This window comes from Pyrgilauda ruficollis, unplaced genomic scaffold, assembly GCF_017590135.1.
Source record: "Pyrgilauda ruficollis isolate IOZ18807 unplaced genomic scaffold, ASM1759013v1 scaffold21, whole genome shotgun sequence".
Classification (NCBI taxonomy): Eukaryota; Metazoa; Chordata; class Aves; order Passeriformes; family Passeridae; genus Pyrgilauda; species Pyrgilauda ruficollis.
Window position 1 is genome coordinate 1,133,222 of NW_024520318.1, and position 17,600 is coordinate 1,150,821.

Genomic DNA, 17,600 nt, shown 5'->3' on the forward strand with positions numbered 1-17,600 from the left:
AGTGGAGGGGTGCAGAACCAGCCTGGGCACCTTTCAAAGCACAGCACAAAACACCCCTGAACAGAGCCAAGGTTCCTAAGTGCAGGACCAAGTCCTCCTGCTCTTTTAATCAGTGAGGAAAGTAACCCCTTACCTTCTGGTGTGGGAAGGTGGACTGGATCATGGCAGTCTCAAAGCTGTGCGTGCCCTCGAGCTGAGTCTTCTCCCACAGGGCCTTCAGGACTTGCACAGAGCTGCTTTGTATGGACAAAGGTTCTGCCAACAGGCTCTGAAGAAAACGTTGAGAATGATTTCAGGTGTTTTTTCACTCAGCTGTTACTAAAAAGCATCTTGTGCTCACAGTGGGACAGACAGGAGAACAGCCAGGGGTGAGCCCAGCTCTGCCCAGGGAGTTCTGATGGATCAGTGGGCTCACAGCTGGATACAACATCAAACATCTCATTTCCTCTGGGTTTCTGAAGTTTATTGCACATCTCTGAGATCTGAGGATTGCCCTTCAAGGGCCACTACACGACCTGGTTCTGTATTGAAATGTGAATTTCTCACCAGTCAGCAGCACTGGCCTCTGTGAACCACACACAGACCTGGGGGAGCTGCATCCCCCTGGGAAAACCTGGCATTTCCAGCCAGAGGGAGAGGTGCCTCATGCCCCTGCAGGGCTGTGTGAGCTTGTTTGGAGCTCCTCCAGGTCTCAGTCCTCGAGCAGCACTGGGCAGAGGGCAGGATGAAGCTCAGGAGGGAGAACTGCACAGGACATTCTCAGCACGGAGTGCAGGAGCTTTCAGCTCCTGAACAGGACAGGATGTCACCTTGCTGGGTGGGTGCTGTCCCCTCCAGAGCTCCCTGAGCCAAAGGCTCCACGCTCCCAGCACTGTGGGTGACCCTGGCATTCCAACAGCCCGAGCTCTTTGTGGCACCACTGCTCACACAGCAGCACTGTGGCTGAGAACATTTGTGCCTCTCCTCCATCTCCTCCGTGATCTTTTAATTAAAGAATGCATTTACACACCAGAGCCAAGATAAGAGTGCACAACAAATCTGATTTTCCATACTGCAAATATTTGATTTCACAATATGGGCAATGTCCTTCAAATGTGGGATTCCTGGATGGACTTTCTGTCTCCTCTGTCTGAGCAAACCCATCCAGCCTAATCCTGCTGTCCTGCACTAATAATTTCCCAATTTCTATCCAAGAGTTTGGAAACACAGTAGAACTCTCCATTATTATTTTTTAAATTAACTGACCAATGTTCTTGAAAAGTATTTATTTCTAGGAAAACACACAGGGCAGAGCAATTCAGGCTGTTCCATCCACAGCATCCCTCACTGTGTGAATTTTGGATAATCCTGGCTGTTCCCAAGGCTGCCTTAGGATGGGATGAACTGCAGTGAAAGGCTCTGTGTGTGATAAGAAACTGAACATTGTATTTCAGCTCAAACCCCACTGTTGCATCTTGAAGTGTGAATGGAGGCTTCTCTCTTAGTTTCACACTATTTGTAACCTGTTAGGAAATTCCACACATGTGCAAGTGCTGGACTGTTCTTGGAAGCAATATTAAACACAGGAAAATCATTTGAGGGGTGGTAGAACAGCACTGGGCTGATTTACAAATTCTGCTCAGTCCAAACTTCTGCAGTGAAACCCCAGTGGGTTCTGCCCCTCCAACCTCCTCCTGCAGCCTTGGGGTTGGTGCTGCTCCCCTAAAACCCACTGCCAGCTCCTGGCTGCTTCCAGGCACCTGGAAGTTTTGCCTGAATAAGAACAATATGCTTTAGTCCCACTTTTTTATCCCCAGACTTTGTAATCTCCCCAGCCAGTTTGAATCTGGGCTATTTAACAGAAATATAAAAACTTATAAAACACAAAATAACTTCAGCCCAGTGGAACAAGTTCCTGAGGGACCACAAGGGTCACAAATGGCTGTGAGCTAGAGGTGCATTTAATGAGTTTAACCACGAAACATTCCTGTCCAAGTGGCCCAGGAGAGCCCAGAGGGGCCCTGGTTGGTGTGGTCCTCACCTGCTGGAACAGGAACATGATGTGGATCCAGAGGGGAGGCTGCTGGCTCACCAGGGTGAAGCTGGATTTGCTGTACAGGCAGTAGTGGCCCTTCAGGGGACAGCTGAAGAACAGCTTTGCCACACAGCTTTGGACAGTATCTGCAAAGGCAAACGTGGGATGTAAAGATCAGCTACAAAGCAGAGAGGAAACAGTGCCCGTGCTGGGGTGCCAGAGCCACGTGGGAAAACATTCCCCTCAGGATTTGGGGCACTCCTGCAGCCAGCAGGGCACTGATGTGTCTGCACCCTTAAGGAAGGAGAGAAATTCAGTGTTCAGTGCTTCAGATCTTACCCAGTAACCCTTTACTGCCAAATGCAGGAGGGGCAGCAGAGCCCAGCCAGGCTGTTCACAGTCCTTGTGCTTTCTGGTGTGTTTGGGATACCAAACCAGCAGGCCCATCCAAACTGTGTGTCCCTTATCCTATGTAAAAAGTTTGTTGGAAAACCCCTGCCCTAGCAGACCCCAGCCAGGTGGGGCTGACACTTTTGGATCCCTGTTGAGGTGATGGCTTGAACTGGAAATGGAGCCCTTGAGATGCACAATTCTGCTTTTGCTAAATACTATAGATCATGGAATGGTTTGGGTTGAAGGGACCTTAAATCCCACCCAGTGCCACCCCTGCCATGGAGGGACACCTCCCACTGTCCCAGGTGCTCCCAGCCCCAGTGTCCAACCTGCCAGGGATGCAGGGGCAGCCCCAGCTGCTCTGGCAATTCCAGCCCAGCCAGGAATTCCCAATATCCCATCCATCCCTGCCCTCTGTCCATGTGAAGCCATTTCCTCAGCAAACCCAAACAGCTTTGTCAGAGGATGATAAAATGGTTTCCCCTTGCCAGCTTCTGGAGGTTTGCTCCCAGCCTCACAGCCACCTGGCCTCTCTGCAGCATTTCTGGCAGGTTCCAACATCCCACTTTTAGATTTTCTGCATTTTCAGTGACAACCTGGCCACTGACACTTTGTTCTAGCAAAGCATCCTTTTGTACCTCTGGTAAACTCATTCCTCACATATCACACCTTCACACAAAATACTGAAATTATTACATTTTCCTCCTGTGCATTCACATCTTGATTACATGGAAAGTGTCAAACCAAGCATTTCGAGCCTGTCTGTTGTGGACACACAGGCTGCCTCTGCTCTCAGCCTCTCCTTGTCAGGAGATCCAGAAACCATCTCTGCTTACTCACGTTTTCTCCAAAGTCACAACTCACTTTTCCAGTCAGGAGATTTTCTTTGAGCCTTTTCTTCCTTCCCCCTTCTCCCCACGGTGACTCACCAGGACAGCAAGAGACTGAGTCACATCCCTGCATGGCTGGGCCATGAGCAACACACCCCAGCAGGGAAAAACGGGGCATAAATCCACTTCTCTTGGATTATGGCATAAAATGCACACACTTGGATTTCTGGCTATGGAGAAAACTTGAGTTTCACTACCCAAACCTGCCAGTTCTCATCCAAACCTGCCAGTGCTCGTGTTCACTGTAACAGAGGAGTTTGGGAAGCCAAAGGGGTTAATTAGAGCCATCCTGGATCCTGGGGCACATGAAAGCACACAATGACATTTCCAAGGAGGCTGCTGACAGATGCTCCTCCAAACTGCAGACCCCTCACAGATGCTGAAATAACCTTCACTCATGCACTCAAGCAGAAATCAGGCTTGGCCTGGGGCCATGTGTGTGAAAAGTTGATGTTTCAAGATGGGAAATGAGTCTTAGCTAAAAATGACCCCAAAGCACGGTGAAGAGGAGCAGGCAGCTTGTCCTTCCTCTTCCCTGGAGCACAGCCATGACTCTCCCAGTTACAAACACACGGACTGGCAAAAAACCTGGGAGCAGAAGGGGCAGGGCTGCAGCCCCTGGGGAGAAAAGGCACCCAGGTGGGATCTGTTTGGTGGGCTGGGAAGGACATTCCCGAATGCTGCAGGTAAAAATGGCAAAGGATCTGTGGAGAAGCTCCTGAGAAAGTGCTTAGCAAGGCTTTGTGGTGACACTGAGGAGCACACGGAGGCTGAGGACACGTGCCAAAATCAACGGCAGCTCCAGAGCAGGGCCCTGGCTGGCTGAGCACGAAGTTCCTGGAAAACTGCAGCACTCATTTGTCACTACCACTGCAGAAAGCTCCTTCCCAGACGATCTGCCAGGCTCTGGAATGAGCTGAGCAGCTCCTCAGGGCTGCTCTGCTCTGTTTGATGTGCTGGGTTTGGCACTGGCTGAGCAGCAGCCCACGTTTGCTACGTGCAGCTTTCAGCAGCTCCTGATGAACCACCAGGATCCACCTCTGACAGGGAATATCAGTTATTCCAATTCAGCAGAACCATGGAATCATGGAGTGCCTTGGGTTGGAAGGGACTTTAAATATCATCTCATTTCAGCCCCTGCCATGGCAGGGACACCTCCCACTGTCCCAGGTACTCCAAGCCCTGTCCAGCCTGGCCTTGGGCACTGCCAGGGATCCAGGGGCAGCCACAGCTGCTCTGGGAATTGCATCCCAGCCACTTCCAGCCAGGAATTCCTTCCCAACATCCCATCCACCCTGCCCTCTGGCAGTTTAAGACCATTTTCTCCTATCCTTTCATTACCTGCCAGGTTCTCCTCCTTCCTCAGCCTTGGCAGGAGAGTCCAAGTACCACAAGAAAAGGATTTTGAAACACGAGAACATGTGAAGAGCACCACAAGACACAAACCCACCCACAGAGTCACCAAATGCCCCAGAAGGCTGATCAAGACCCCAAGGAACCATTCCTGAGCCAAGGAACATTTCTCAGCCCAGCTCTTGGCGTGGCTCTGCCTTCCAGCCAGGGAATAAGCAACAACTCCTTTCTCCTACAGGAAACAAGGGAATATATGTTGCAATTTTAAAGTTCACAACTGAGTGGTTGTGCCTGGGGAAAAGGAACAAAATACAACCAGAAGAATGTCAGCAGAACTGTTAATTGTTACCTATTGCAGCTTCACATGCTGGGCTGAACCAGGAGGGTACAGAGTCACTGGCTCTGGGAACAATTAATGTGTTATTTGATTTACATTGGTGATCCTTTACTATTAAATGAAATCTGTTAATAGGAGCAAAAGTATGCTCATAAATTTCCTGAATAGAATCAAACCCATGCATAAACATGGAACCAATAAGAAAGGGATGCAACTTTTTAAATTTTGGGTTTAAGCTTTTTCAGCTTCCTCAGTTTCCTTTGCCTGACCTCTTCAGTTTGGGTTACAAAAAGTATGCAAACAATAAATACATTTATAGGAGGAGAGGGCAATTTTTAAAGCAAGCAGCTTCAATAAATGCTGCTTTATATTGTTCTTAACACCACTAACTTTGTGTGCAGGGCATAATTCAGTGCAAGGTGTGAGTTACACCAACACCAGCAGAGAAGGCAGGGCTGTAACAGGGGTGGACACCAACAACGAGGCACTCAGCACAGACTCCACATCCAAGGGGCAAATCCAGGAGCTCAGAAGCCATAAAATCATCCCAGAATCACAGACTGGGTTGGAAGGGCCTTAAAGCTCATGCTGTTCTACTCCCCCTTCCTTCCCCTACTCCTAGAGGTTGCTCCAAGTAAGTCCTCTGGTTGATGCCACCACCCCCAGGAGTGTCCCAGCTGCCAGGTGAAGCTCACCTGGAGAGCAGCCTGCTCCCAGGGCAGGTGTGAGGCCCCCAGGATGTGCCACACGTGTGTGAGGGCAGCCAGGGGACAGCTGGGCACATTCCCAACACTGCCTGTGGCACTGGGAATTTCTCCTTGATCTGACAACGTGGATCACCAGGAGCACGACGGCCATCCTGAGCAGTGGAACTGCCCTCCTGAGTGCTGGCACTGCCCTCCTGAGCATGACACTGATCCTGAGCGGTGGCACTGCCCTCCTGAGTGCTGGCACTGTCATCCTGCATGCTGGCACTGCCCTCCTGAGTGCTGGCACTGCCATCCTGAGCAGTGGCACTGTCATCCTGAGTGCTGGCACTGCCCTCCTGAGTGCTGGCACTGCCCTCCTGAGTGCTGGCACTGCCCTTCTGAGCAGTGGCACTGCCCTCTTGAGTGCTGGCACTGCCCTTCTGAGCGGTGGCACTGCCCTCCTGAGCAGTGGCACTGTCATCCTGCGTGCTGGCACTGCCATCCCCAGCGGTGGCACCACCATCCCCAGCAGTGGCACTGCCATCCCCAGCGGTGGCACCGCCATCCCCAGCAGTGGCACTGCCATGGCCCTGCCTCCCTGAGCCCTGGGGTGTCTGGAATGCCAGCCCTGGCGGATGGAATGCCAGCTCATGTTTGCAGAGCATTGCTGCTCCCTGGGAACGCTCTGCCGAGCCTGCCCAGCTCTGCGATCCCCCTGCAGGACCCGAGGCCCATCTGTTCCCAATCAGGGGCTGGCTGATGGAATGCTGGAATCCGTCAGGCCGGAGCAGGGGTGAGCACTGCAGGGGAGCAATGAGCTGTTCCATCCACGCCGTCATCTGGTCCCCATTACCCCTCAGTACCACATAAAACATAATAACAACCACATTGGGGGCCAGCACGCTGCAACCTGCTCCCCCTGCCGCCTCCTCCTCTGCCAGGAGTCCCAGGGAATGCTCCCTGGATGGATTTCCTCCTGCATGGCACCAGCAGCCAGGAGGGACTGCTGGAAAATGGTTCCAATGTTTTTCCTTGGGTGTCGCTGGACTGGCCTCAGTGAGCGAGGGGGAAATGATTCCGTGGTCTCCCAGGGCTCTGTCCTTTCAAAAGGAGGCTGGAGATGGCAAATCCTCCAGCATCCTTGACACACAGATATCATCAGATGCTTTTCTTCCAGCAGCTCACTCCACGTTCAAAGCTCTGGGCATTAATAGTAGCTTTTTTACCCAAATTACCTAAAAATCGAGCAGAACCAGAGCAGAGCACAAGGGCCTGTCCTTGTTATAACCAAATCCAGCAGCTGTGCAGGCTCCTGTCTGGGAATGGCTGCACCCAGCCCCTCCCAAGGGCAGGATACACAGGGCCATGCTCTGAGGCACCGTCCTGGCAGTGGGGGGAAACAAGGAGAGCAGGTCAGAAATCCTGATCAGAAATCACCACCAGAGAATACAGCATCCCAACCCATCCCCAAAAAAATATGGGCTGAGGAAAATGCTGCTGAGCTCTGTGAAAACTGAAGAGCCTGACAAATATGGTGGCTTGTTGTTTTTCTCTTCTTTCAAGGAAAAGATCTCCAGGATTAAGAGGCTTTATGTGATGAACATGACATAAAAAAATGCCTCAAATTGCATCAGGTATGTCAGAGATGTGGGTCAGGGCACAAGGCTTCAAGCTAAGCAGGAACTGAACCAATAAATGGATTTTTATAGGTTTGGGCTCCTTCTTTCTTCCCCAGCTCAAATCCCCTCCCTGACTGCAGTGGTATTCCAAAAAAAATCCCCTTATGCATGTGAGTCTGGTGTTGCAGCTTGTCTGGGTGAAACACCCCCAGCTTAGCCCTTTTCTTTAGGATAAAACCTTCTGGCCAACAGCCCAGTGCTAGCACTGCTCCTGCTGTAGGATCATCACCCAATTCACAGCTCTCCCCTGCCCAAGGCACAGCCAGCCAAAAATAGTAAATATTAAACAACAGGGCTGACATGGCAATTTTTCAAGGTCTGTATGAGGCATCCTCAAACTGTCACAGACAGTTCATGGATCCACCCTGACACTTCTTAACCTGCAGCCCTTCCCAGCTGTAAAATCTGACACTCCAGTTAATATTGCATCCATTTGGACATGGAATATAAATTGAATGAGCTTAGAAGTCAACAAGGAGCCTGCAAATCACACCCTGTAAAGCAAAAATACTCCGTGAGGGGTAAGACCTACACAGCAAACATCTGACTCAAGAGCAAAAAAGCCAATTTGCAAATCACAGACAATTTAGCAGAGCAGAAGTGCCTATTTTGTGTGTTTTAAACTTGCCTCTGACAACTTCATGGCATGTTCTCCAGCACCTGGATCGGGGCAGACACTCAGTTAATCCTCCCAGTCACTGGTGATATTGCAAATCTCTTTTCCAGGCTGCAGAGGCCATTTATCTCCACATGGAGCTCTCTGATTTTCCTCACACTCTTGCAGCCATTCTCATCCTTTATCCTCCAAATTGAGGCTCTAATTAATGCAGGCAGTCCCAGAATGGTTTGGGTTGGAAGGGACCTTAGAGCCCCTCCAGCTCCTGGGCAGGGACACCTTCCCCTGTGTCGTCAGTGCCCAGATCCAAGGGGTCCTGCAGGAAAACTGGGATATTCCCAAGGTTCTGCCCTCAGCAGCACACCCCCTTCTGGAGGAGCCCCCAGTCTGGGGTTAAGAATGAGGAATTCCCCCCAGTTCCAGACAGGCTGCCCCAGGTCAGACACCAGCAGCAGCAGAAATGCCAGCAGGGGTGGAACTCTGGTCAAGAGAGCAGAATTTGGCCATCACCCCTTGGAAATTCTTCTAAATTCTTCTTTATTAACACCCTGCTGACCCCCCAGAGCTGCCACTTGAAATCCCAGGAAAGACCTGAGCAGGGAAAGGAAAGCTTGGGGAATGTGCACTCTTGCAACACATTTTTTTCCTTCAAATACTCTGTCTCATGAGGGGCTGCTCTGGGGTTCTTATCTTTTCATATCTTCCATGTCTTACACATTAAATTTCCAGTTCAGACTCCCACACAGCCAACATAAAATCAGCCCACTATATTTATTAATGTTTTCTAATCTTGTTTTTTTTTCTGCTAAACACGTTGGTGAAATGTAAAACACGCCTTTGAGTGGGCCCTGTTAGAGTTTGGGGATCTCTGAAGTGCAATAACTGCAGGGTTTTGGAGAGCTTTGTGCAATATCTGGAATATTAACAGAGCTGTCCCTTGTGGAATGAGCAGGGCTGCATTTCTTCAACAGATTCAGAACGAGTCCCATAAATCTCTGCTCTGCACATGTGTCCCTGCCCAAGGAACTTCCCTAGGAATGCTAGTTGAGGATTTTCAGGAAATTACAATAGTTTGAGTGAATTTAGAAATAGTCAGATGCCTAGGATGTATCATAAGAGGTATTGCAGAAAGGAAACTGAGCAATACATTAAAAAATATTCAATATATGGGATTTCATTAATGTGGGGTCAGAGCACTCAGCACTTCAAAAACCACATTGTTCACTCTCATGTTTTCACTGGAATTTTGTGCAACACAAGTTTTATCCTTAATTCTACCAAATAACTATTTCAACTACTAAACCTGGAATTTAAGGTATTTAGGAAATTCTTCAGAAGCATAAGCTTATAAAATACATATAGAGAAAGAATTATATCCCTTTTATGAGTGGAAACTGCTTTTCCACTTCTTGACCACTGAGAAAGGAAAGAAATAAATCTTTTATCAACTTCAGTTGATGCTTGTTGGAGCTGAAGTGATGCTGTATTAGAAGGTGATGTCTGAAGTGACTGGAAATTTAATTTATTAAAGAAAATTAAATTGATTGAGGTAGCTGCTCTTTGGGATCAACCTGGCCCATGGAAGGGTTGGGCTGTGAACAGCTCATGGCCACCAGTGAGGAGCTGGATGCACCCAAATTCACCTCAAAGGGAATAAAGCAGGACCAACCCAACCCAACCCAACCCAGCCCAACCCAGCCCAAAGCATTCACTTCAAAGAGGAGCAGATCACAGACCCACCAGGGATGAAAGCAGCAAACATCAGAGCACCCCAGGGATTGGTGAGATGGAATCCAACCCAAGCCAGCCCATGGGGATCTCACCCCGCTGTGCCCTCAGGGAGTTTTGTGGTTGGAGGGTCCTGCCTTGAGGGTCCTGACCTTTGTTGTCCCAATCCAGCTGATTTAATAACTTGGCAATGAGGAAGGAGCCCCAGACCTGCCCCAAGCCAGCCCAGCAGGAGCCCCACGGACCAGCACGGGGCCCATGGCATGTGGAATCTCCAGCACACATCCATCCCTGGTGTCCTAGGATGTCCCTGATGTCCACAGCTCCAGCCTGGAGCTGGGAATGTCCCTTCCTGCCCTGCCTTGTGCCCAGAGGCTCTGCCACCCTCAGGGTTCACTCCCCATGACATCCAGAAGGAAATGTTCATCTGAGCCCATGTGGGAGTGTGGGAGAGGCATGGGATGGGATGTGTCCCTGAAGGAAATGAATCCTGGAAGGTTTCCAAAGATTCCATTTGGGAAATGTTGTTTCCTACAGCTGATGATCCTCCCTGCCTGTGCTGGGGGTCTTTGCTCCCCTTTGGGCCCTCAGGGGGGTCTGGGTGGGTGTAGAAGTCCTTGGGAGGTTCATCCCTTACCTTCAATCACACACTGCTCAGGGATGGGAATCCTCCTCCCCATCTCCATCACATATTCCTTGACTTTGCCCAGGTTCTCCTTCAGGTGCAGGTATAGCTTGTCCTGGTGCTCCACAGGGCCCGTGGCTGCCTCTGCCCTTCCCTCCACAGCCTTCTCCGGGCTCACCTCTGGCAGACTGCCTGCCTGGGGGGGATCAGCACTCTGGTGTGAAACCAGGCAGGTCCCCACGAGCCCTGCTTCGGGCTGCACCCCAAAAGGCACCTGCTGCTGCTCCTGGCTGAGGCAGAGCTCGGAGAAGGAGATGCCAGCAGGGATGTCCCCACTGTCCTCGTCCGGCCCTCCCTCCGAGCTCAGCCCCCTCACCCGGAGCGTGTGCAGGGCCAGGCTCTTGGATCTGCAGGGAGGAAAGGAAAAAGGGTTTGGAACAGAGCAGAGCACAAAAATCCCCCCAGAATGTGCCCTGTGCAGCTCCCTCAGAGAGCCCAGTGTGGTCCCTTCCAACCCAAACCATTCTGGGGTTCTGGGATTTAGAAAGATTTCATCCAGCCCTTAAGTCCATGGATGCAAAAATGGGTTAAATTTAGGTTTATGCTGCCTGTGGGTATTCCACGAGCAGCTCAAACCCTCCATGTTTGGATAAAGTTTTATGACAAAACTGATCTCCCTGAACCCCTCACACATTTTCCAGAGCCATACCTGTTAAACCTCATATCCTTCCTTTCTTCTTTAGAAACCTGGCCCAGGCTGTATCTCCTCACTGAGCCGGGGGTGCTGTTGTCCACATTTATTTTCTCTTCAAAAGCCTGGATTTTAACTTGCAGCTTTTCATCTTCTTCACTGCCGTTCATGACAGATTTTAAATCATCCAGTGGTGCAGGACATTCTGCCTCAGGGTCCTTTTCCATCCTGAGGAAGCAGAAAGCAGAGGTTTAACTCTGGCACACTCTGTTCGTTGTGCTGATGCTGTGTCTGTGCCTGGGACTTGTGGTTTGGATCTGGTAAAACAATTATGTTTAAACAGAGATTCCCTGAGGTTATTTTCAGCAACATATTCTAGATCAACATCTCTGATGGATCAGAAGCATTGAACATCTCTGACAACCCTGGGATGGAAACTGCCAAGCACCAGCAAATCACAACTCTGTCCCTGATAGTCAAAAGTTTTTCATCTGAACTCAAACCATTCTCTCAAAATTGCTAAACACTGACTTATTGCATTATTTTAACAAGGCAAAAGTCAAGCTATTTGCAGACTTTATAGAAATCTGTGGTTTTAAAGCTTTGACCAAAGTACATGCAGTTCTTACTGAATTACTGCCCTCTGAGAAAGAAAAATACCTTTTAAAACTTGGAAAAAGTTATGAGCAATGTGACTCCAGCTCAGCAAAGAGAAAATGAAGAGTTAAAATGAACTTGTAGTACTGCAGGGCAAGTAGCTCTGTTTTGGATTATTATTGTCGTAAAATCACAGAATCAGAGAATCATGGAATGGTTTGGGTTGGAGGGACCTTAAAGCCCGTCCAGTGCCACCTTCCACTGTACCAGGCTGCTCCAGCCCCATCCAGCCTGGCCTTGGGCACTGCCAGGGATGGGCAGCCACAATATGGAACATTTTAAAGCAAAAATTCAAAGGTAACTTTCCAATAAATTGAAGGGAAGCTGTTGATCTTACAGGACAAAAAGAAATCTGCTGGGAAAGACACTGTTGGTAAAAATGTGCTGGGTTCCCTCAAACAGCTTTGAAAATGGCTTTTTCTGGGTTCCTTCATCGCTCAGAGCCTGCACAGAGACTCAGCTCCTCTGAATATTTTGCCATGTGCTGGAAATCTGAATTTTGAGTATCCTTACTCTGCCTTGGAGATGCTGCAGCAGCAGCAGGACTGGACTTCTCAGGGACAGCAGCAAGAGCATCACTGCTCCTTCCCCTCTCCCTGCCCTGCTGGGATGGTGTGCACGTTCCCATCTCACTCCTGCAAGCAGGCAGGAACTGGCACCAAAAATCATGGAGCAGCACAGAGCAAACAGGAATCTCTTGGAGAATCAAGGGGGATTGGACAGTATTTACTTTTTAAACTCCACTCACAGCTCTAAAACAAGTTTGTTATGCTTCTGACTATTTCTTTGTTTGATTTTCTTTTTTCCCTCCTGATGAACAAACATCTGAATAGTTAAATCTGTAAAACATGGATATATAAAACCACAAACCAGGGGTTTAACACAGCCCTTCCAAAGCAGCAGAGTCTCACAAGTCACACTCACAGTGGGGGAGCCCATTAAAAACTCCCCAAACTGCAAATTACCAATTGTAAAAAGCCAGGTTTTTAAAAAACAACCAGAAATGTGGCATCACAAAATGCACTTTTTCACTTGTTTTGATAAAGGCAGCTCAGGATATTTCTCAGGGGAGCTGGCAAGTTTTGTCTTGCTTTGTTTTTAATTCAAGCAAGATCTCATAATATATTAACACTGAGGAGCACTTGAAAAATATTCTTCTGTAATAAAGACCCTTGATGTGACCTTTCCTAACAAATCTTTCTGGGGATGTAGGACAAGATTTAATTTATTGGAAAGCAGTCATTCCACCACAGCTCCCAACACTGCTCCCATTGTGGGAGGTGAGCTCTAAGGAAAACTCCTGTTCCCTGTGTAAATATGGGCAAAGCCTGGGGGCACAGAGAGGGGATTGATGGACTGATGGGCCTTGGGAGTGACAGACCCCAACCAGGGAGCCTTGGTGATGTTTGGGATTAAAAATGGTGTTTCAAACAGCACCTCTTTGTCCAGCCTTCTCCTGCTGAGCTCCCGTGGCTTTGTGAAGGGAATGCAAGAAGTACTTCTCCTAAAGAACCACAAAACTGTTATGGCTGGAAAAGAACCGTGGATGAACCCTATTTTCTGTATGTAGAGCAGAAAAAAAACCACTCCTGGGGTGTGGAGGGTGGGCTCCTCAAGCCACCATCCCATTTTTGCCCCTGCTGGTGCCAGGATTCCCAAGCAGGAAGCAGAGGGTCTCAGAGTGCCCAGGAGCTCTCCTGTGCACCAGCCCTGTGCCCACATCAGTTCCTTGGGAAGCCAAAAGCACAAAACCCCACAAAACCCTCGCTGAGGGCTCCATCCCAGCCCACTGGGACCTCTGGCAGCCCTTCCTGCTGGGCTCCCCTTCCAGCTCCTCTCACACCAACCATTGTCTGCAGTCTTGGCAAGAGGCACTGCTGAGGCTGCTGGAGCAGGATCAGCTTACACCAAAGCTGTTTGCAGGAGGAGGAGGAGGGTGCACGAGCTCACGGGGAAACCATCGTGCCAAAAACAGTGCCAGGCTGCTGATGGCTTCATGCTTCAAATCCTCTGGGCAAATGCACCTCAATGCCCAGGTGATGCATTAGCACAAAGGGCATTTCTCCAGACCAGCAGCACCATTACCACACCAGCAGTGGGGAGCTCACAGTGGGGAAAAGACCATCCCAAAGGGAGATTTATGAAAATACACCTGGGGTTGTGGCCAAGGCTTCACCTCTGTGAGCATGAAGGCTACAAGGATGGCTCAGGGTGTTTGTGGTTTGTCAGGGGAGAAAAATCACCTCCTCAAATAGGATGGACAAGAAAGTTTGAAGGCAAGTGATGGAGGAAAGATCATGGAACTGTCAGCAGAATCCCAGACTGGTTTGTCTTGGAGGGACCTTAAAGATAATCTCATTCCATCTCCTTCCACTGGGACCTTTCCACTGTCCCAGGCTGCTCCAAGCCCTGCCCAGCCTGGCCTTGGGCACTGCCAGGGATCGGGGCAGTCCCAGGTGCTCTGGGCACCCTGTGCCAGGGCCTGCCCACCCTATGAGTGAAGAGCTTCCTCATATTTAACCTAAATCTCTCCTGTCCCAGTGCCAAACAATTCCAAGCAGCCACAGCACTGGGAGGAGCAGCACTGGTGCAGCACCTTAAGCTCAGTTCTTATACAGAACCAGGACTTTGAAGCTTTCTTCCCCTTGAATTGACTACACTGCCCCTCTAGGTTGGCTAAGTCCATTAAAACCCTGCATATGTTCTTTAAAAGCCCCTCTGGGACTGAATAACTTGCAATTTTGGGACAGTAAGGAGCAGCAGGGCATGGCCTGGTTTTAATTATGCTCCCCAGTCCCTGCATGTAAAATTCCCTGGTCAAACTACGCTGGGCCAGCCATGGCTCTGAAGAAATCAGCTTCTCCTTATGTAAACACAGGAGTTTTGGAAGGAATGGTTACAATCCAGGCCCACAGTTTAAAATCCTGCTTTCCCTTCACAGCACAAACACTCTGGATTGCTGCTCTTCAGCTCAGTGACTGCAGCAGCTCCAGAGCTGGGAGGGCACTTCCACCTTCACATCTGGACTGGTCCCACTTCCCAAGCACGAGTCAAAACCAGTTCTGCTTAAATCAGCAGAGAGCTCTCATTCAGCCTTGTCTGATTTAGCTGATACTCTGCTTGATACAGGCCTGAAATGTAAAACCAAATAGCTAAAAACTGAAAAAACAGCATTTTGCTGTGATCTCTCACAGCCATGTTGAGATAATGAAGGCACAGAGGAGTGGGGGAGGGAATTAAATTTAAAATAAATAAATAAATAAATAAATAAAATCAAGGAGCAGAGAGAGAAAATCATCTGTAACCACACTCACACAGACAATAAAGCTTCTACTCTCCAGCCAGTCCTTAACAGAGAGAATTTTAGCTAGAAACAGCCAGATTTTGATGAAAACCTTGTTTTTAACTGGGCTTTCTTAGCAGCTCTAGAGATAAATGTTCAGCCCAGAATATAATAAGGAATATGAATATCACAGTATTTTAACAAACAAAGTAATTTTTCAACCATAAATGGAGGGACTATGATGGCTTGGGAATGCTGAGGGCTGCTTTCTGCTGAGGTTCTCCCACCAGGTGAGGCTTGGACATTTCTCACAGCCCTGTAGTCAGATCAGGGGCTCTATCTGGATTCCTCTCCTTTCTCATTTTTACCTCTCTCCAGGACACCAATTATTTGTTTCTCCACTGAGCTCAGTGTTTTGGCTCCACTGCTCCCAGTCTGGCTCCAGGGCTGGCCTTCACTCTCAGGAGTTTTCTGACACCTGTGTTCCATTTTTCCAAAGAATCGCTGCTCCTGTGTGCCCCCTTGACCTACTGCAGGATACACAAATCTAATTCTAAGACTCTTACTAATTAGAAGTGACTGCCATCCTCTATTTAAATAACATTCCCATCCTCACTGTGACAAACCCCACAACACTTCAACCTTAGGATGCACAGCCAGAAGCAGCTGAGGCAGCAGAACATCTCGCTGTGGATGCTTCAGAAATTCTTTTCAGACTTTTGTTTGGGCAAATCTTCATCAGGGAGCTACGCCAGCCATTGTTCTCATCACCCTCAGTGGGCATTTTCTAGAATAAACTCACTGATAATTGTGAGGCCTGACTTCACTGATTTATTTTTAACCAAGGCTTTTTTGGCTTGCTTAAATCTACTTATCTGGGGCATGGCTTTCTTCATGGCAATGGGATTATATTTAATGGGAATTTTGGTGCCTCACAGTGATGCCTAAAGAGGCTACCTAGAACAGAGGCTAGACAGAGTTAAAGGAATAAAGCAGGGATTTATTAAAAGGCCTTCAAAGGAACTTGGGCAGCACAAGAGCCTGGCCGTGGCTCTGCCCAGGATGGACCCAGCATGGACTCCAAGTCAGGAGTTCTCACCCTTTTATAAGTTTTGGTCCATTTCCACGTTGGGTTCCCTGTCCAATTCCAGCCCCAGGCTCTGCAGTCCCACCCTCCCAGGCTGCTCCCCTCCATTCCCTGCTGTTTGCACTGTTGGGCTGAAGCTGCAGCGGTGTCCTTGGTTCTGGGGCTGAAAATTGATTGCTCTGTGTGCCTGAGCTGTAAAGCTAACACTTTACACAGAGTTCAGAGTCACACACTGAGGCAGCACAGAATCTGGAAACCATGAAATCCAACCCTGAAGGCACGAGCAGGGCTGTGTCAGAGCAGCAGTACCTGGCGGGCGCCGCGCCGTCGGTGCCGAGCTGCCGCGCCAGCAGCTTGGCGATGGCAGAGAAGCTGTTGCTCATGCGATAAATGTCCCTGCTCTGGGTGCCCAGGATGCTCGAGAAGGTGTCGGTGAGGCTCTTGATCTCCAGCAGCAGGAGGTGGTGAAAGGAGTGCTCCATGTTGGCCAGCTGGTTCACCAGATACAGCAGGGAGGTTCTGGCTCGCTCCTGGGCAGCGTGGGGAGATAAGAACAGGGCTGAACACAGGAATTCTTTGTTTGCTGCTGTCAGGGGCTTTGTGTGCTGGGACTGAGTCACCGTCCCTGGGGAAGAGTGGCTGCCCCACCATGACACAGGCAGCTGCCTCAAACACAGTTTATTTGTGGTTTCACTGAAACGACTTTTGTTCCTCTTGGTGTTACCTAACCCAGCCTAACTCAGGACATCTTGTCTCCTCCTCAGACCTAGAGACAGATCCCTGAAGGCTCTTTAAGGGCCCTACATCCTTCTGGGTTGGTAGATCAGCCTGGCTGAGTGATAAGGGCCCCAGCAGCACCAAGCTCCCCTTTCACCTCTGATGAGTCTGGCTCAGCTACTTCATAAAACCAGACAATGGTTTGGAAGGGACCTTAGAGACCACCCAGTCCCACCCCTGCCATGGACAGGGACACATTCCACAGGTTGCTCCAAGCCCCATCAACACCTCCAGGAATGGGGAACCTCCAGCCTGGATCTGACCATCTCCAGTTTAGGGCTCCTCTGTTAGAGTTCTCCTAATTAGATTGGGTTCCACAGTCCTAAAAACACCCACGTGGGAAAAGCGGTGGAAAAACCAGCAATTAACTTAGGAACTCCCCTTGGATCCTTCACTGGGGGAATCCTTTTACTCAGGGAAGCCCACTTGGTCCTCAGCAGATTGATGGAGAAACTGGGAGATGTTTGGATTTCAGCCTGTGCTGAAACACAAACAAAGGCAAAAACCAAACAGCTTTCTTCTTCCCAAGGGCCAGCAGGGAGCTCATGTGCCACGCACGTGCTCTGGGCTCCGCAGGGTCCCAGCCCCATTTCCTCCTCTCTTCTGGGACCTCATAACCAGAGAGCAAAATCTGCTGAAAGGTTGATTCCAGACCCAGCTGGGCTATAAAAATACCCGGAGACTTTGGCAGGACATGGCCCTGCATCACGGGTGAGACTTTTTTGGAAGAGCAAACCAACGTAATTCAAGGAGAAGCAGCTCTGCTGCGTCGTGCCATGAC

General features: G+C 49.5%; 1 protein-coding gene across 2 annotated transcripts in view; it reads right to left on the bottom strand.

The window, feature by feature from the left end:
* Positions 1–17,600, bottom strand: part of VEPH1 (ventricular zone expressed PH domain containing 1) — a 47,132-nt gene that overhangs the window by 9,748 nt on the left and 19,784 nt on the right. The window contains exons 6-10 of one of the 2 annotated variants that reach the window (XM_041467612.1): positions 16,352–16,572; positions 11,034–11,243; positions 10,337–10,731; positions 2,021–2,160; positions 134–268 (exon numbers count right to left, since the gene is read on the bottom strand). In XM_041467612.1, the coding sequence (XP_041323546.1) occupies positions 134–268; positions 2,021–2,160; positions 10,337–10,731; positions 11,034–11,243; positions 16,352–16,572 (1,101 nt within the window). The remainder of the gene's footprint in view (positions 1–133; positions 269–2,020; positions 2,161–10,336; positions 10,732–11,033; positions 11,244–16,351; positions 16,573–17,600) is intronic. The other variant, XM_041467613.1, reaches the window with a different exon arrangement.